This window comes from Apodemus sylvaticus, chromosome X (genome assembly GCF_947179515.1).
Source record: "Apodemus sylvaticus chromosome X, mApoSyl1.1, whole genome shotgun sequence".
NCBI lineage: Eukaryota > Metazoa > Chordata > Mammalia > Rodentia > Muridae > Apodemus > Apodemus sylvaticus.
Genome location: NC_067495.1, coordinates 59,359,209 through 59,380,935, shown reverse-complemented (window position 1 = coordinate 59,380,935; position 21,727 = coordinate 59,359,209). Strand labels below are relative to the sequence as shown.

At 37.6% G+C, this 21,727-nt stretch overlaps 1 protein-coding gene across 1 annotated transcript in view; it reads left to right on the top strand.

The window, feature by feature from the left end:
* Ophn1 (oligophrenin 1) overlaps window positions 1–21,727 on the top strand; it is a 353,532-nt gene that overhangs the window by 314,078 nt on the left and 17,727 nt on the right. Inside the window, exons 20-21 of the mRNA XM_052171168.1 lie at window positions 9,673–9,820; window positions 15,338–15,661. Coding sequence (XP_052027128.1) covers window positions 9,673–9,820; window positions 15,338–15,661 — 472 coding nt within the window. The remainder of the gene's footprint in view (window positions 1–9,672; window positions 9,821–15,337; window positions 15,662–21,727) is intronic.

The window sequence follows — 21,727 nt, the reverse complement described above, 5'->3', positions numbered from 1 at the left end:
TTTATTTCAACAACTGTCATTGAACTGCAGCTTCCTGTTTGGTGCCCCATTAGGTCCCAGCATTTACATGTGAATGAGTGGGGAATCTCTGATGTCAGGAACAGAATAAAATTGCATGAGAATTCTGTATCAACTAATAATTGGGATGTAATGTGTTAAATATCATGATGAAAACACACACTGGAGTCAATCGAAGTACATGGAGAAATGGTGGTGGGTTCTCCATCCTCACCACCACCTCCCTCCCCCACGTCTCCCTCATCTCTTTCTCCTACTATTCATTCTCATCTTCCTCTTTGCTGTTCAGTCCTTTTTCTTTGGGTAAAATATGAAGCTATATGATTCAGGGTGGCCTGAACCCTTCATCCTCCTGGCTTAGCCTCTAAAATGCTGGGAACACACTTGTACACTAGCACACCTGACCACAGAAGTTTTCTCCCAATAGTCAATTCATAAGGAGAATCCTGAACGTCAGAAGAGAAGAGTAATTGAGGTACTAGCAAACTCCTATATTAAAAGTCTTCTACATTCCATGTGTATTCTTTTGTGATTGGGTTACCTCACTTAGGATGGTATTTTCCAGATCAAACCATTTGCCTAAAAATTTTGTGAATTCATTGTTTCTAATTGCTGAGTAGTATTCCATTGTGTAAATATATCACATTTTCTGTATCCATTCCTCCTTTGAGGAGCATCTGGGTTCTTTCCAGCTTCTGCAATCTCTGATAAGTAGATATTAATTAGCCCAGAATCTCTGAATACCCATGGCACAAATTGCATAACAAATGACTCCCATGTAGAAGTATGGAGAAGGTCCGGATCCTGGAAAGGATTGATCTAGCATGGGAAGGGAATATAAAGACAGAGAAAAAGGATGGAGGTGATTGGAGAAGGGATGGAGAGAAGAAGGTTGATGGGACATATGGGGAGGGGGGATCCGGGAAAGGGGAAATCATTTGGAATGTAAACAAAGAATATAGAAAATAAAAATATTAAAAAAAAGTCTTCTACAAAGGAGCATTTTTAAAATCTTATATAGAAAAGTAGAGGAGACAGTCCATGATAGGACATCTCACCATCCTCATTACATGGATTAAACATCTTAAGTTCTAGTTAGTGTTCCATTTGTCATTTTTTCCATCCAGAGAGAAATGGAAAAGAGGCAGAATGGAACATATCCAGCTTCTTTGTAAAAGCACAATTCAAAGGGTTGCATGCACCATTTTTCTCTTATATTCCACTGATTAAAGCATAGTTTCATGGCCTCACCTTACAAAAAGAGAGGCTAAGAAATGCAGGCATGGGTGATCAGCTAAAACACAATGCTCTCTATTAAGGATGAACCAAAAGGTGGGTGTTAGGATGCACAATGAGTAGCCTCTACCACAAAAAGGAATGAGGTCTACCAGTCATAGAAGCCCTGGATACATAGAAGGATGAGAGAGCAAAGAGCTAAAGGCAATGAGCTGAACAGCTAAGAGCAGAAAGAGCTATCATAGCTCAGCTAAGTGATAGTCTGAGGAGAAGGGAGCCCTACAGGAAAATGGAGACTATAAGCAGTGGGCAGGTTTTAGAGTACCCCCTGCTAATTAAGGATTTGTATTTGAACTTTATCCTCAAAACAGTGAGGGGTCACCGATATATTTTAAACTGAGGAACAACATAGTTAAATTTGAGTTAAGGTAGATCACCCTGCATAGAGCATATAGCGGAGGAAATGGATTTAAGAATGGAGTGACTGGAAGCTGAAGGACTAATTAGGAGGCTATGTAGTAATCAGGAATAAGCATGACACTCTGAGGGAAGGCAGTGGTAGTAAGCATAAGAAAGACATTGGAGAGATATAAGGAGGTGTAGTTGGAAGAACTTACTGACTAAATGGATGTGAAATGGGAGACAGAGGGAGGATGTTAGAATAATATAGAGATTTCTGGCTAAGACATTACTGTTGCTTTAGTTAATAAGTTAGAAAAGACTTAAGTGTGGTGATGATTGTTAACATGTTTGAGATGCTTCTGTGTTGGCCATGGCATCACTGTGTACTGATTGATCATTTCATCACTGAGAATCTGATGCATTGGTATAGAAAACATTAGCCGAGTCTGGGAATGTTGGAAGTGAGAATGGATGGAACTGCCATGGCGAGTCTATATTCATGAGGGTGCAAGAGCACCAAAAGTGCAATCCTGGACAAGATCGAGATTCATTGAGAATCAGGGAAAGACATGGGACAAGGCTCAGAGTCAAACAGAAAGTGGAAAGGAATGGGGAAGACATTGCTAGGAAAGGATTAAGTAATTGTTGCAATGATGAGGATCTCATCGGGAATTGTACTCATTTTAGTGCTATCTGAAGTATTTGATGGATCAGTGACTAGATACACAGATAGTTGGTTTAAAAAAACCCACCAATACAGTATGTATTCTGTTTCTTCACTGTATTCAACCTTTTCAAAGTATATTCAGAAACACAATCCAGGGTAAATTTTTTTCTTGTATCCTATCTACATTTAGTAATTATTTCCCATTAATATTTAGTTTTAATAGAGCAAAATTTTTTAAACTTGACTTTATTTTAACAGTTTGGGCCAATAGTCCTTAGCTGTGGAGATTGTCCCATGTATTACATGAATGAGATGTTTAACAGTATCCCTGGCCTTTCTTGACTACATACCACTCCCCTTTCTACAATTGTGACAACAAAATATTTCATTGGCAACATTAAAGATGCTCCAGGAGACAAAATTGGCCCTAGTTGAGAAATTCATTCTTAAACTAGGTGCTTGGGGTGGGAGGAGGGAGAAGGGAGAAGGGAATTAATGCTAGAAAAGTACTTACATTTACCACTAGACCGTTATAATTGTATTTGAAGATGGGTGTAATGTCTTTGGACAGATTGGCATACTGAGGCCCAGAGAAGTTAAATACTTTTATCTAAAATCATTAGGTAACAGATGATACAGGTTAAGATTTGAACCCAAGCCTGTTAGATTCATAAAATATTCTTTGTTAAATGGCACTAAAAAGCAAGTAAATATTAATATATACACATACAAAACTATATTTAAATTATGCTGCCATATTTATACTGCCCTATTAGCTACTTTAAAACATTTACCAAATCTTTTCATGTTATTTCCTATGAATCTACATCACTTTTTAATAGTTATATAATACTTACCTCTAGATGAATCATAATTTACATAGCCATCTTTGATATATGATTTTTAAAATTTCATTTAAGTAATGTTTCATGGAAGTTATCAGCATATATAATTATGTTGGTATTTTTGCTCAGTGAGAGCCCTAGAAGTGTTGATAATCAAAAGAACACTTACAGTCACTGCTTCAATGAATTCAAATACAGCTAAAACAAACCACTCTATCAACAAAGCTTATAACAATGGCTTTTGTCCATCTATTTACTAGTTCTGTATAATATATTTAGTCTAATTGAGAAACATGATGTATTAGTCTTTTAATATGCATTTTATGATTGCCAGTGAAGTTGTTAAAATTTCATGTTTCTGAGATAAGTGTTTTCTTTTTCTTATGTATTTTTAAATGTCTTTGTCTATTTTTCTGTTTTAGCAGCTTGCTTATTTCTTATTATTTGATATTAGCTCCTTAACTATTATGTGTATTGTATTTTTCTCATAATTTGCCTTAATATGTATTAATAGTATCTTTTCTTCTAACTTAATTATTTTTCATAATAGCTACCATTTATATTTTGCTTAGGAAAGCATAATTGGATTAGTTTTAAGGTTTATACTAATGGTATAATGTGCAAATTTGCCTGTTATATTTATTTGCTAAGCCTAAAATTCCCTCTCTCATATGATGCAAAATAACTTTGACAGGAATATGTTATCTAAAAGTTACAAAAGAAAACTGTAGTTAGAAAAATAGTGACAATATATTTTAAGATCTTAATACAAAGATAGTCTTACAAATATTTATGAAACAAAAAAGCACTTAAAACTATTTGTGGATGTGTAGACTGTATACTACATTTTATACAGTTTTATAGGAGTATAGAATTATAACTTACATAAGATAAAGCATACTTACCATGTATACAATTTAGTCTTGATATATCTACACATCTCTGAAATCATCATCTTCTTCAGGTGAATGGGCGTATTTGTCTACGTCTATACTTTCCTCTGGTTTCCTTGAAGATTCTTCCCTGTTTCCTACATTGAGAAACTACTGATTACTTTTTAACAACACAGGTTAATTTTTCTATTTTTATAAGTAGAAACATGTAGCTTTCTGATATTGTTCTTTTTCTATGGATTTTATATTCATCATAATTACCCAGTTAATAATTCAGATCATTCCGTAAGAGACTTCCCAAGAAATATGCTGCAGTCAGGGTCACAGGCCTCTCAGTAGACCTGCAGCAACCCAGGAACACAGGAGGTAGGCTCCAGACAGAGACCCAGGCCAGCTAACATCAGAGGGAACCTGATGACAAGAGGCAAGCACAAGACCATAAGCAACAGAAGCCAATGTACTTTGGCATCATCAGAATCCAGTTCTCCCTCCACAGCAAGCCCTGTATATAACAACACCCTTGAACACCATGATGCTGACCTAAAATCCTATCTCATGAAGATAATAGAGTTCTTTAAAGAGGAAATACAAAACTGTACTGAATTGCCTTTCTGGGGAAAAAAATCTATATAGTTATTAGTCTATGTTTATATGTTCTACTATGTTCCATTGATGTATCAGTTCATCCTGATACCAGTACCAATAGCACACTGTCTTGAGTATCATAAATTTATATGTTGGTTAGGTTTTTCTGCATTTTCATATAAATTGTCAAACAAGCTTATTTCTTTTAAAAAGCTTACTTCTATTGGGGTTGCATTCAATCTGAAGTATTTTGAAATTTTTGGTAGCTAAGAAAACTTTCTGCTCTCTGGTATTCTCCATGATAAATTCTTATTTCCTCATCTTTTCCACCTCTAAGAAAGGGTGCTGTTGTTTTCTACTTGGGCTTGTCTTCCTATGCTATGGTCTACAGAGTTCTCTGCCATTTACAAGTATGATAGTCACCACAAGGCTGGCCTTGTTTGTTTTGTCACCTCTCAGAAACCACTAGTTGTCATTGCTACATTCTCTTTTTTTTATTTTCTATTTTCTTTATTTTTTAAATTCTGATACAATATTATTAAAAAAGAAACCTGGTAAACGTTCAGTGACAAAGCAGGAGACCTGACATTTTGTTAAGTATACAATGGATACATGTATACTGTGTTTCCTCAATAGTCCAGTTCATTCTTCCTTTGGAAGATATGATACAGACTAGAGATGGACATGAGCACATATTCTCATCTGGACTGATTAAGACAGGTTCTATCATACAGTCAGTGAACAATCTCCATAAATAAAGACCTCAAAAGTGTAATGAGCACACATTTTAAGGCTCAAACTTATAAACAAATGATTTTAGTCTTTTTCTAGATTTATTTTAATCCTTCAGAAATTCATAATTTATGCCTTTTAAGTAAAATATGAATCTGTGATTATGTGTGCTTTGTAGGAAAATCATTTTCTTTATATTATGCCTGTCATTAACATTGACTAAACCTAACTGCTTCTTCAGCTTGGATGTAATGGGAGGTATGGCCTACATACCATAGTAGGGCTGTAAAAACGTTATTCAAAGAATGAGATTTTAAACTTTGATGACCTGCTTGTGTGCATCACAAAAATATAGAACAATATTTTAAAGAACAATAGGATAAGAAGTGTTAAAGACCTGTCTAAAATCACCTAAAAATCACCTAATGATAGAAATCTGTTAGTTCTATTCCATGTCATTTAAACAGCTTTGATATCTATTATTATGTATCAGTTAGCAACTTAGTAAAAGGTATGTGGGCTATCTCACTGGGTAAGGGAAACAAGATATTCCTACTTTGATCCCTGAGATGAACCAGTGGAAGGAAGAAAATAACTTCTGGAAGTTTTCTTCTGACATCCACATTTTAGTTCATGAATGGTCATACCTACATACACGATTGTAGATAAATTAATTAACTAGTTAATTAATTAAAGTAAAAATGAAAGAATATTTTACCTGGGATTCACTCATGATCTTCTGGGCTATCCAAGGAAAAGAATATTTTACATGAGAAAATCATTTAAGTAAATGGCCACACTATGGCTTGTCTGCTTTCCAACCTCTCTTAGTTCTTGATTTTTTCTTTTTTTTTTTTAATTCAATATATCCTTTATTTACATTTCAAATTATTTCCACTTTCCTGGATCCCCCCTCCCCAAAAGTCCCATAAGCCATCTTCCCTCCCCCTGTTCCCGAATCCACCTCTTCCAACTTCCCTGTCCTGGTATTCCCCTACACTGCTGCACTAAGCCTTTCCAGGACCAGGGGCCATTCCTCCCTTCTTATTTGACATCATTTGATATGTGCATTGTGTCTTGGGTATTCCAAGCTTCTAGGCTAATATCCACTTATCAGCGAGTGCATACCATGAGTATTCTTTTGTGATTGTGTTACCTCACTCACTCTCCATTTTCATGAATTCATTGTTTTTAATTGCTGAGTAGTACTCCATTGTGTACATATACCACATTTTCTGTATCCATTCCTCTGTTGAGGGACATCTGGGTTCTTTCCAGCTTCTGGCTATTATAAATAGGGCTGCCATGGTCAGAAACCATTGGTGCATGTGTTTCTTTTATGTGGTTTTCTTTTATTTTTTTTCTTCTTCTTGTGTCAGACTTAAAGAAAATAAAGACTTATTGCCATATCTTAGAATGAGTAGTTGAAATGGTATTTTCTGGAGGTGGGGGCATTTGGCCTTGTGTATCTTATTCATAATGTACTTGATTTTTGAATCACCAGGTCAAGTTGCTCTCATGGGTGTCTGAGACAGTGGTGAACATAGGAGACTTGCTTTTATAAAGCTTAAAATCTAGTGTAGTCATAATGGAAATTGGTGTGGAGCTTTCTTTTAAGAAAAGAAAGAAGCTGTCTTATTTGGGTAACTATTGGTGTAATGAAACACCATGATCAAATTCAAAATGGAAAGGGAAGGGCTTATTTTTCTTAAGCTTCTATATCACACTTCAATATGGAAGCTTGGACCGTAACTCACACACGGAGAGAACCCAGACACAGGAACTGATGCAAAGGCCATGGGGGCTACCAATTACTGTCTTGTTCCACATAGTATACTCAACTTTTATTTTATTTTATTTTACTCACTATAGTCCCAATCACAGCTCCCTTCCCTCCTCTCTTCCTAATTCCACCCTGACAAATCCCTCCCCCCATTGCTCCCATACCTTCTCTTCAAAGAAAGAGAGTCCTCTTGGGTATCACTCCACTCAAGGAAATATAGTCCCAACAGGTACATCCTCTCCCACTGAGGTTGTCTAGGCAGTCCAAGTGGGGGAGAAGGAGATCTAATGTCAGGAAACAGAGACTGAGACAGTACCCATTCTTCTCCTTAGGGCAACTACATGAACACCAAGCTGCACATTTGGCACAGATGTATAGGGAGTATAGGTTATTTTCTTATAGAACCCAGGACCACCAGCCCAGGGATTGTATCACCTACAATGGGGTGGGCCCTACCCCATCAATCACTAACTGAGAAACTACTTTATTGCTAGATGTTACGGAGACATTTTTTTCAAGTGAGGTTCCTTACTCTCAGATGACTATAGCTGTGTCAAGTTGACATAAAACTATCCAGCACAAAAACTAACAATAAAACTACTATATGAATCAGCAATCCAATTCCTGAACATTTACCCAAAGGACTCTATACCCTTCCACAGAGATACTTTCACATCCTTGTTTACTGCTGTTCTGTACACAATGGCAAGGAAATGGAACCAGCCTAGATGTCCATCAACAGATGAATGGATAATGAAAATGAGATACACATACACAATGGATTGTGTTCAACCATAAAGAAAAATGAAATCTGCACGGAAATAGATGGAATTAGAAAAGATATTGAGGCAACCCATTTCAGAAAGAGAAACACTGCCTTCTCACTCATATAGGGATCCTGGAAAATTTTAAAGATGTGAATTTATGTGGGAGTAAACATGTGTAGATGCCAAGAAACTGGAAAGGGGCCTGTGAAAGGAGACAAAAGTGGTTTCAAGACAGAGGAGCTGGAAGGGTAATGGATCATGTGTGTGGTCTGAACAAGAGAAGAGGAATGCTGGGTATGGGAGTGTTTGATAAGACATTGGTGAGGGTGCAGGTGCAGAGAGATGAGGGAGAGAAGAGAAGGAGTCAACAAAAACGTAAGTATATACGAAAATGTCATAAGAGGACTTGCTATATCTTAACGACTGCAATAATAACAGTAACAACAATAACAATCTAGTTAGGAGACATGAAATGTTATGTTTAAAAAGTGATAAGAAACGCTAAAGTCAAAATAACAGAAATAGAAGCAAATGGTCAGGGAAGAAAGAAATAGGAAGTATTGGATAGAGGGAGGGCTGTCAATGTTTAGGTCCATTGAGTTGGAAGGCCTTTATGAGAGTGTTTTGACTGGAATTCTGCAATCCCAGGCTACATGGGTAGTTGGAGGGAGGGAGGGAGGGAGGGAGGGAGGGAGGGAGGGAGGGAGGGAGACAGACAGACAGACAGACAGACAGAGACAGAGAGAAGGGGTGGGGGAGAGAGTGCTGTGTTTTCATATGATGAACAGTCAGTGCACAGGTTGTGGTATGTATGTTATAATGAGGGATATTTGTAACTATTATAGTACTGGAGCAGAAGCTTGCAAAAATGCTAGCTAGCTATTTCAAATAGTAATACTGATAGGAGAACTGAATATATGACCTAGAGTTCTGTACCTCAACATTCATCCACTTACTACTGTTTTATTTTCTCTTCCTTTCAACCTTGTAAGATTTGTTGCCTGTGATTTACATGCAATATTCCTATTAATTTTCCCACTTTTACAAGACATCCTACACATTAACAATTCTAATCACAGCTACTTGTATACGGCTCTAGCTCTACTTCTGTATAACATCCAAGGCAATTGGGATTTTCAATTTTTTTTTTTACTTCTATGTTTTAAACAATTAACATACCATAGTATGAAATTGTCTGTAGGACAAAATAATATGAGATAAAACCAACATTCTTCTCTCCCTTCATCAGCATTGAGGCAAACAATGGATCTAGATCCTGAAGTGCTCTTTCAGAAATATTGAGTGCATATATGTATATGTATACATGAGTGTGTTTAGTAGCCCTTTACCCTCACCTCTACCAATACAAAGCAGCTTGACAACCCTTTACACTTCATTTTACCACAACCTGTTGGGTAGTTGCTTTTATCTTCATATTACGAATGAGAGAGGATGCTTAATGAGGCAGCTCAAAGGTAGATGCACTGAAGTCTTGCTGGGAGTAAGTACAAAATCCAGGGATGCTTTGTTGCCTTTTCTTTGCACACTTCTCCACAAATAAGGGGCCACTGCTGTGTACTCTTCATGATAGGAGTGCTTGCTGGTATTTAGAGGGAGGAAGAAATTTTCCTCAGTTCCATTATCCATTTTAGTATTCACAGGGTTTGACCAGACACACTGCTGGAATGCGTCCTTGAGTCCTTTGGCTAATTGTCTCCTGGATATCTTCATTCCTTCTTTACAGATTTATTTAGGTCCACCCGAAGATAGCCAAGTACCTCCAGTGCCTCCTCCTCGAGTGACAGCAAGAAGACACAAACCAATCACAATCTCGAAGCGCTTGGTGAGAGAAAAGACAGTGTTCTATACTTCTTCCCTGGATGAAAATGAAGGTCAGTGGTTAGCTTCAGCATTATGATTACATACAAAGAAGATATTAAAGGGGAGAGATGTAAGTGTGGCTATTTGCTCCATACAATGATGGACCTCTTATACTTCTTTGGCATGTTAGTAGTCAGTAGTCAGGAGAAGCAAGGCTTATAGTTCATATTCTAAGAGGAAATTTGATTATTGGCAGTTGACGGGGCAAGGGTGAATCTTAAATGGAAGCTAAATGCTCCTTACAAGGCTAGCACTAAATGTAAGTTATTCTTAGGTTACTCTAATACATCGAAATATATGAGAAAGGCTCTTGTTAATGTTCTGGGAATGTAATTCAGATACATGGATTGAATAGCTGCTATGTTCTAAGTAATATTCTAAAGGTCAGATGAAATTATGCCACATGCCCCCCCCCCCCCGTGTTCATGGAGCTTATAGGATAGAGAAAGATATAGCTATGTAAAAACAAACAAACACCAGCATCCAATGGGGTGATTGTTAGTGAAGAGACTGCAGCTTTTCTAAGTGAGTCTTAGTTCCCTGCCATTCCACTCAGACCACCTTTATTAAGGGTACCTATAATTTTCACATGACCAACCCAAATACTCCACTGTTCTGTGAGCTAGTGAGCAACATGTCTGTCAACTCTCTCTTCTGTGGAGCACTGAACTTGGCTCTCAGGATACCAGGCTTGTTCCTTTTTCTTCCATCTCATCTGCCTCTTCTGGTTTTCCTTCTTGTTCTACTTTTGATATGTTTGAACAACACAAAGGTCTTGACCCTCTTCTTCCCTATGATTTTGTTTTCTACATAATCTTTGTAAGTCCCCTACATGTAAATATGACAGCATTACTACTGCAGGTGACTCCCAGACTTTTTAATACAGGTTTCATTCTCCTAGTTATTGTTATCTCCAAACCCCCAATTGAAATGTTCTCCATAGATTGACTCTTTGAGATCTAAAATTTGAAATTTGTGACAATAGAACATAATTGGGTTGTATTTTAGTGTGCTGGCTGGAACCTAGGACTTTGTACACTTTGTACAATGAACTACAAATGATCATTCTATCACTAAGCTTCTCACACCCCTTCCTCAGCCCAAACCACAATGCTTGAGTACCTATTGTTTCTGACCCTAATCTTGTGAACACTTCAGTTTTCAGCTTTAGCCACCTGAATACTGGGATCAAGAATGTTGATCTTTTTCCTCCTGGTTCTTTTCCTTTTCCTCTTACATCAGTGTTTCCTTCTGATGGTGGCTGCACATCACATGTTAAATCCTTAGTTTCCCTTTTGACCACACACACACACACACACACACACACACACACACACACACACACACACAGAGTCTCTACACCTCTTCCCAGCTGTCATTGCTGGCTTGCTTGACTGCCTCTAATCCAGTCTCCAAAGCAGTCAGTAAATTGTACAACCTTTGAAAAATGTGAAGCATATGACCTCATTCCCTCGGCTCCAAACTCTCAGTGACCTCTCTTCATGTTTCGAATAAAAGTTGTTTTTTATGCTGGTTTCTGTGACCCCTGCTTATTCATCTGAACTTTCTTGATGTACTTTGTCTCCTTTGCTCTTTCTCCTCTAGTTTCATGAGTCTTGCTATTCCTAATGGGTGTCAAGTTTACAGATACCATCTCCTTGTAGAGATGTTTTTCTGAGCACCTAAGTTAAAAAGTTATTCCTTCCTGTCCCTACACTGCTTTCCATTGTTCATGTCACCTGCTACTACTTGATGGCATATTTAGTATCTATTTTTCCCATAATAATATTAGATGTATTTTTTATTACCAGGTCTGAGGACAATTCCTACTATACATTATGCCTATTTAGTACATGTTTATAATGTGAATGAATGGATATATTAGGAATATGAAAAGGAGCAGATTATATAGCTTGAGGGGTCACTTTCATAGAGAAGGAATAGAAAATGGAAAATGAATGAGGGCACTGAATGTTTTGCTACCCCATAATTTTCTATTTTGTGGAATGAATTTATTTATAACTTTCCCAAATCAAAGTTTCTACCAATAGACACTTTATTTAGGACTCTATCCCCTACACTAGCGCACAGCACTTGCTACATAGTAAGTGCTCAGTTATTAATTGTATTAAATGAATAAGCTGGAGGTCAGTAAAGTTAAGGTCTAATTTTATTTCAGTCATTAGCCTGTTAAGAAGCTTGAATTAGCCACTTGCCCTGTCTGGGCCTCAATTTGCCTTGTTCTGTGATAAGGGCTTTGTGGCAGATTTCAGTGAGATTACAGTCTACACACACATACACACACACACACACACACACACACACACACACACACTGACTAGTGTTTTATTTTTGAATTGATAAGGAATTCCAAGGCCGCAAAAGCCACCCTCTTCAATTGTACATCTCAGTACAGTGTATTTTGTGCAACCATCTTATTTGAAAATATTTGACTTATCCTGAAAGGAAACCTTCCTATTCTTCCTCCTTGCCAGCTTCTGGCAAGTACTTTCTATCCCTAGAGACTTAATTTATTCTGAAAATGTGATATAAATGGACTCATATTCTGAATAGTCCTTTATGGCTAGCAAATAATTCTGCAATCTATATATGTTATATTCCATAGCTGCCTGCAGCTATTACAAACTGGTTGCTGGAACAGAAGCTGAGGGATAGATGGGGAAGGGGCGAAAAGAAAGAAGGCCAGGACAATATTTTACTGATCGAGGCCCCAACTTTAATGGAGGTCAGGCCTTTTAACAGTTTGGGCAAGCCCTTCCCCCCAGACTCCGGGCTGAATTCCAGTGGAAGTCATCTAGCTTCTCCGGCCGGTCCTTGTCTCGACTGCTCTGGCAGCTGGGTGGGTCACCTGCTTAATTCAGGAATTCCTAGACCTGGAGGAATAATGAACTTAACCTTCACTCTGAGCTTCTCCACACTAGGATAAAAATTCCTGCTGTAACCTACTTCCCTATTATACCCTAATTTCAGATTCCTGCCTGAAGCCAGAGATTGTCCTTGGCTAATGTCAAGTTACTACAATGTGGTATGAGTCCCAATATGGCTCTGTGTATATATATAGAGACTGCTACATAGTATTTCAGGCTATGAATATACCACATTTTGTTTATTCATTTTTCAATGAATGAACACTTAAATTGTATTTGTGTTTTAGCTATTATGAACAACATTGCGATGAATATTGAGGATGTTGGGTGAATGTCTCACTTTAGTCATCTGGAAAATATTGTTCATTCCAAAGTTAAGCTTTTGGAGAATGACCATGCTAATTTACAAAGCTGGGGTGCAATTTTATTTTCTCACCAGCAATGAATGGTCGCTCAAATTTCTCCATATTCTGGTCAGTGCTCATTATATAGTCTGACCTCTTCATTCAGGGCATACTAAGTTACTATAAACCTCATTGTTCCAGTAAGAGGTAGGCACCTGAGATTCATTATATAAAGAAGTCTTTGTAGCTCGGTGGAGGTGAGTAATTTGTTCAGTTAACACCACTATCAAATTAGAAGACTGTAATTTGCACCCAACCATTTCATCTCAAATCACATTCACCTACTAAATTTAACTTTGTACTTCTTAAAACATGTCTCAACATCATTTTTCTTGACAAGTAGCATCTCATTATTTGATCTCCAAATGTGTATTTTGTTGTAAATAATATTTTAGTGAATCCTTTCCCCATCATCATACATACACCCTTTGATATCCTATATCAAATCCTTGGCCATTCTAAGTCTATTTTTTTTTAATACAGGGTCTTGCTATGTGACCTAGGTTGGAACAAAACTCACAGTCCTGAGTATCTGTCAGGATTATAGGAGTATGCATGCACGCCTTACATCTATTCTATTTATTAAAATAAGAGTGTGTTCTTTACTGGTGCTTCGAGTTTAGGTCATTGTCATTGTCATTCTCATCTCATCTACAAACTTCTAATCTGCTTTCAATACTGAACCCAAGCAGATGTTCTGAAAACAGATATTTGACAGTGCTACCTTTCCTGCTACCAGAGTTAACATTCCTAAGTTTAGCAGTCAGGCCTTGATGAAATAGCACCAAACTATCTTAGATTCAGATCTAACTATTCACATCTTTTATCACACATTCTCAAGACAAACTGAACTTACTCTTTAAAAATATTTTCTTTTTGTAAAATGATTTTTCATTTTTGAGATTATTAATGTATTTCCAGCATTTTCCCTTCCCTTTCCTCCCTTAATGACCTCCCATATACCCTTTTTGCTCTCATTCACATTCATTGCCTCCTTTTTCACTGATTGTTATTACATGCATAAATGTGAATATATATGAATATAAATATATACTTATAAATATAATCTGCTTGGTCTGTATAATGTAATATTTTCTTAGACAAATCATTATTTTTTTAACTCCTTCAAGCTATTGTTTGTCTGAACAATTTTGATTCATGTATACCTTCCACCCATTCTCAGTCAGAGTTCAGGTAACTCCAAATGATCATTATAATAATTATATCTAAATGAAAGGAAAGCAGAACAGTAATTCTTTAAGACCAGTTGTCTAGTCAGTGTTCAATTTTCCAATTATCTCCTTACATAAAACAGGTTCCAAGTAAGCTCCCTGTGTTATGACTGGTAAATACATTTCCTTTAGCTGAAGAGAGACTGTATCTTTAACTACTGTAGTCTAATATAGCTTTATTTACATGTCTGTTTATTCATTTTTTGTAGTGCTGCAAAGGAACCCATACTTGCATATTCTATACAAGTGGTCTATCACTAGGTTGTTTCCCCTGGGCCTATGTTTCCTATTATTAATGAAAGTGACAATTTCCATAAAGTAGATATTATTAATCTGGGGAATTTATTGATTATTTCTGGAGATTGTGAATAACTTAAAGGTTTCAAAATTTTACTAAGTGTGTGGACTTATTTTTATAGAAAAAGATTCTCTGGCTGTTATTTAGTGTTCTCAGAAGCTATAACTATATTCAGAATCACTTAAAAGCTTATTCCAATGTTCATAGGATATTATGGACCACAAAAGGCTGGAGGAAGAATGTAAATTGGCTATTTGAGGATATCTTCACATGATGGAGGAAGAGATTAAGCTGTTATGTCTATTAACTTGATTTGAGAAACCTTAAAAATTGCTTTTAAGAGAACTACTTGAGACGTAGTTGATACATTTATTTAGAAAGAGTAAATTATGCAATTGATTGTGCACACTGTCCTTTTTGAATTACATATCCCCTTGAATCAAGCAGCTTGGTACACTAGAGTTTACTTAGTTGGGTTGGTGAAAGACATATGGAAATCTTAAATTAAACTTTATTTGAATGAGAGCTGTAACTCCATAGGAATTGGGCAAGATGGAGATTGTTCTCGTGGGATGTACTCAGTTTGAACCCTAGTAACAATTTGGAATTGTGTACTGATTTTCAAGATCAAATATTTATGCGTTCATCAAAACAATAATTTTGAAGGCCATCTCTAATCTTTCCTCTTTGTGCCAACTTTTTTCAGATGAAAGTCACCATCAAACTCCTAATGGTACAATCACTAGCAACCTGGATCCCCCTAAGCTTCTACAGCACCTCAAACCACCCATGCAGAAAAGTGGGGAAACTGATCCTGGAAGAAAGTTCCAAAGCAGACCTGTTTCTGACTGTCAATCGGAGCCTTGTCTAGAGGCGGATGTGGGGAAGTTGGTATTTAGGTTGCAGGATGGAGGGACCAAGGCTACTCCAAAGGCCTCCAATGGACCTGTTCCAGGCACAGGACACACAAAGACCTCCTCTTTCCATATAAAGAGACCAGCTCCCAGGCCAGTGGTTCACCACAAGGAAGGTAAATGTTTAGGAATCCTATGGGAGGCATTGTTTAACCCCTTACTCTATAGCTTGTGAACTTTCTAGGTTGGAGGCATCTTCCTTCCTTGTTACTCTCATCATATTTCCTCTTATTCAGTGCTTTTTTAATTTAAAATGTTTAAATTAGCTTACAAAGTAGTTAGTAAACTTCATTATGAGATTCCAATACATATTTCATTTTAGTTGATTCTCATTCCCTGTCCCCCATGTCCTTGACACCACTTCCTTATAGTATCTTGTTGCTCTTAGCATTTCCCCTTTCTTTTTGCTCTGTTGTCTTCCTTACACACACACACACACACACACACACACACACACACACAAGCTCCCTTAGAGCCTCTTTTGTTTTCTAGTCACTGGGCATTTCCTACCATTTACTCCTATTTACTGCCACGAATGTGGATGTATTTTACAGTCAGAAACTAAGATGTGCATATGAGAGACAATGTACTGCCACTGTCTTTCTGAGTCTGGCTTAACTGGCTTAAAATAATTTGTTTTAATTTCTATCCATTTTCCTGGCAAATTATTTCATTTTTCTTTATGGCCAACTAAATTCCCTTTGTGTATAGACACCACATTTTCATTATCCATTCGTCTGTTGATGGACATCTGGGCCTAGCTATGAAGAACATAGCTACAGTGAACATGGATGTGCAAATGTATTTGTCAGAATATACAGTCCTTTGAGTTTATGCCCAGAAGTGCTATAGCTGGGTAAAAAGGGAGTTCTAAATTTGGTTTTATAAATGCTTCCACACTAATTTCCATAGTGGTTTCACCAGCTTTCATTCTCACCAACAGTATGAAAGTGTTCCTCTTTCTGCACATTTTTTTTCTTCATGGTAGCTATTCTCAGGGATTGAGATGGGATCTTAAAGTTGTTTTAATTTATATATTTCTGACATGTAGAGATGTTAAACATTTTAAAATATATTCATTGACGTTTTTAAATTCTTCCTTTGAAAACTGTCTGCCTTAGTCACTGTTCCATTGCTTTGAAGAGACTCCATGACCAAGGCAGCCCCTTAGAAAAGAAAGCATGTAATTGAAGGTTTGCTTACAGTTTCAGAAGTTTATCTGTTATCATCATGGTGGAAAGCATGGCAGTCCATATGTAGACATGGTGCTGGAGAAGTAGTTGAGAGTTCTACATCCTGATACAGAGGCAGGGAGGGATACTGGGTCTGGCATGGGCTAGTAAAACCTCAAAGCCCACACTCAGAGACACAATTTTTCCAACAAGCCTACACATCTTTCAACAAGGTCACACCTGGCACTCTTTGTGACTCTTTCAAACAGTTCTACTCCATGGTGACCAAGCATTCAAATATACAAGCCTATGGGGGCCATTTTTATTAAAACTCCACAGTATCTGTCCAAATGGGTGGCCCATATTCTGAGTGATAACTGTTTTCTTTCTTTTTTTTTTTTTTTTTACTTTTTAAATTTTTGAAACTATTTGTTTTAGATATTAACTCCTTGTATGTTTTTTTAGCTGATGAAAACTTACCCCATTCTCTAGGCTATTTATTCTATTGATTTGTTGTTATTGTTGGTGGTACTGGTGCTAGTGGTGTACAAAACTCTTTAAGTTCATATGGTTCCATTTGTCAATTCTTGGGTTATTTCCTATTCAGAAGTTTGTTGTCTATAGATATATCCTGGTGTTTATCCTTTGTTTCAGTGTTTTCAGTTTAAATTACAGGTCTCTGATCTATTCTGAGTTAATTTTTATGCAAGTTGAGAGATATAAAATCTAATTTCATTATTTGGCAGGTAGTTATCAGGTTTTGCTGATGCTGATATTTGAAAGGGCTGTGTCTCTTCCAGCACATGTTTTTGATATCTTCATCAGAAATTAGGAGTCCATAGCTGTGTTGGTTATCTCTCCTTCCTCTGTTCTGTATGTTTCTGGTCTGTCTGTCTGTTTTGTCCCAGTAGCTGATTTGAGGTCAGGAAATATGATGTCTCTCTGGCTGTGCTCTTTCTGCTTACAATTGTTTTGACTGTGTTCTTTTGTATTTCCTACATATTTTAGGCTTGTTTTCCTGTCTCTGTGAATAGTGGATCTCAACATGTAGCTCATTATGAACTTGTTCTTTATATCTTCCTGCCTCAGCCTCCTGACTGCTGAGATTATAGGCATGCACCACTGCACCTGGGCAGAGATATTTTACTGATTATTAGCACAGCGCTAGAGCACAGGTTAAGAAAAATGCAGTGTGGAGTGAGGAGCTAGAAAACCAGAGAGTAGAGAAACATCAGGGATCGAGTTGGTGTGCAAATTGTTCATGGAGCCTTTCATACTTGCTGGAGTAGCATCAAAGATTTCCTGCTAGGGAGGAGAGACAGACAGAAATGGAGAGAGATATACTTCATAGTATACATGAAGGCAGAGGGTCAGTGGGGGAAAATGAGCATGTCCAGATAGAGCATAGCAAAGACATTGTGTTGTCAGTGGCGGGAATCGCCTTAGTTCATGCTGACAGCACTGTCTTTGAGCAGTTTAGTAAATGCTGTTTTGTGTGGAGGCCAGCAGGTCGTCCACAGAGCAATTGACAGTTTCTAATTCTCTGGTTTGGTCCTCCAATGCATTTACATGTTCACATTGTTTTCCACGTCTCTATCTTGTGTTTTATATCTTTAAAATGGGGAAGAGGATCACCTACAAATAATTTGTAGGATTAAAAGGAATAGCAAAACACCTGGCTCATAATCCGAAGATGAGATATGTTACCAATTCTCTCTGTGTGTCCTGTCTTCCCTCCCTACAATTTGCCTCTTGTAGGAGGCAGCCAGGAAAGGCCAGACATCTATGGAGACATCTGTTTCAGTTTAGAAGTCATATATTGATCATTACATTAACCAAGTAGAAAGTTGGGTAACTGCACTTCTACCCTTCATGGTTAACTATCAGCTCAGCACACACAGTAACTTTTAGTCCTCCACTTCAGTTCTGCCTCCAACATCTTTGGATATAGAACCCAATCCCAGTGCCATCCCTTCTGTTGCTTTTCTCACACTCCTGTCCTTTGGGCTGCTGGCAGCAGCAGCTGTGATCTAATGGCATCAGTTACTATAAGAGATGATATGACTTGTCCAGAGTCATCCACGCTTTCTCAGTCTGAGCTGCAGCATTGCCAGACTTTTTTTTTCCTCTTAAATCAGTAAGCAACAAGCTGATGTGGTACAGTTTTCCTCAAAGCCTCTGGCCTCCAGCCTTGGCAAACCTGGGATGGGTTGGGCCATGATAGAGCATAGCCAAATCTCTGGTAGATTTGCCTCTTGAAAATTTCCCCACCTATCATTTCACCTCTGCTTCCTTCTCTCCCGCCCCACTTTTACTGCTGTTCATGGTAAATTCCTGGACACCAGAAGAGTTATCAGTTAATCAGTTGCTGCAAATAGTTCTTCGCCTGAGAGCCACAGCTGATGATTAACCCCATGCGCTAACAAGCAACCTGAAAGACTGGCTTGGGAAGAAAGTTGTCTCTTCAGCTTGCCTCTTCCATCCACACCAGTTGTTATTTTTTCGCCTTTGTTGTTGAAGAAGCGTCATTGCTTTAGTTATTCTAAATGTGTCACTGCCCCTACCCTTTATTCACATTTAGCCCTCTCACTGATTTAGCATGTGAATGGACTTCATCATTCTTCACATCTTTTCCCAAATGCAATTAGAAATATCAGAAGCACATGGTAAATGGCTTACACCCATGATGGTCAACAACTTAGTAATATTCACTATTGTTTGCTGATGGAATTTTTATTCAGAACCATTTTCTATTCCAGACATGGACCAGTATGCTTTCTCTTCTCCATTGAGTATTCCTATTGTTGATAAGTCTGTGGTAGTAGGTTTTACTCTACCCATTTCAAAGACAGAAAGGGTGGCTCAGATATAAAACTTGCCCAAAGTGTGTTGGTTTATAAGATGCAGAGATGTCGGAAACTAGGCTTCTTGGATCTCTGGGATGTTTTTTAGCACATTCAGTTTTAAAGATTTATTTTTATTTTATGTATATGAATATTTTCCTGCGTGTACATTTGTATCATGTGTGTGCCTTGTGCCCATGGAAGCCAGAAGTGTGTGTCCAGTCCCCTACTGACATTACAGATAGACATGAGCCACGATGTGAGTACTGGAATCCAAATCTGATTCCTTTGTAACAGCAGCAAGGTTGTTTTTGTTTTGTTTTGTTTTGTTTTGTTTTACCATAGAGCCATTTCTCCAAACTAAGTGCGTTGTTGTTGTTGTTGTTGTTGTTTCTCCCTATGTTAGCCACCTTCTTCTTTTCTGTCAGGCACTTACTTTGAAGTATACAAAATTCGCATGTCTCCTTTGGACCATTTGATGTTGCCTTTTAAATTAATTTTCTAGGTTAGCATATAAAGTAATGAATGGCTGGCTCATCATGACATCTCCTTGAACATGTGCTATACTTTATTGCCATTCATTCCTGTCTTTTATTGTCCTTCCCTATGCCTCCTCCAACTGGTTACCCAGTTAGCCCTCCCTTCTGCTTCCCTATTACATTTATTCCATTACTTTTCTCTATTTCCCACTTTAAGACCTCTTCCTCCACTCTCCCAAATAGAAACTTTCTATTTCTGTGGTCCTCTGCACAAACTCTCTCCTTTTGCACATGCATCAGTTGAAATCTAGCTTCTGTATGTAAGAAAAACATATAGTCTTTCCTCAATGCAACTTTCTCTTATTGGTTCTGGTTTTACAAAATGCAAATATGTGTTTTCTACACAAAGATAGGGGACTGCTTGGGAGAATACATTTGCATGTTCATTCAGATATCACACTAAGCAAAGGGTGATGAAAAGCCTTGATCCTGCCTTCCCAATGTTCATGGTAAGAATGGCCCAGTGATGTTCCTGATGGGTGATTAGAACATTCCACTAAGAGCATGGGAATAAGAAGCCCTTGATTCTGCCTGAAGTATTGAGATTAAAGTGTGTAGCATACCACATATAGAGGCCCTATGGCATGTGGGATTCCCTTCTTAATTTCTTTCCTCTATCTGGTGATATGCTCTGGGCTTGGGAAATGATGCTTGCAGGATTTTTTCCACTCTCACAGCCATCAATTCTTCACTGGAGTGACTAATGCTGTAAGTGGCATTCATATCTACTCTAAAGGTATTAGGAACAGACTTGCTTCTACAGTAATGGGTGTTGCTGGCCATTATCCACATTTTCTTGTTTGGACTTATTATGCTTTAGTAATCTACTGTTTGGTTTTCAGTCTGCCTTTCCTGGAGTCTAACTTCAAATTGTTCCATAAGGATAATTAATGGCTAAGGGGAAAGGAAGGCTCTATGATGGGAGTGGAGGAATATCATAGCAAGAGATCATTCTAGAAGACGTTGGTGAGCTCTAAGAAGATCCAATCTTCTCCATACTCTGTACCCCAAGGCTGAGTATAGTTAGATATAAGGAAAGATACAAGAAAGTTGAAAAAAGTAAAAACAACAACAACAACAACAAAAACAGATGTCTGTTGCATCTCCATACATCTGCCCATGCTAAGATCACATGCCATTACTATTTGACAGAGGATGGGAAAGAACAAAATGATTTTGAGAGATCAATCAAGTTTGCAGGGAAACCCATGTTTTAGACCAGATTCATAAGCAATGAAAGGATAGCCATTTAGTTGAATAGCATAGGCTAGAGAAAATTTGTACTTAAAACCCTTGATGTGTATCTTAAATTTGACTCTGTCTCTCCTAGCTGTATGATTTTAGGTAAATCATAACCTCTCTGAACCTCTCATTTGTATAAGAGGATCATAATTGTGCCCATTGGATTGCTATAACAAGGAAGAATAACATGTATATGCCTGTCCCATTCCAACTATCCTGTAAATGGAAGTAGTTGCTTGGCTCTGATAGCAGACTTTTGTAATTAGGTCAGCTTTACTTTTTATTCTCCCATTATGAGTAGTGTGAGATAGCACCTCCATTACAGGCAAGGTGTGTGTGTGTGTGTGTGTGTGTGTGTGTGTGTGTGTGTAGGTATATGTGGTCTA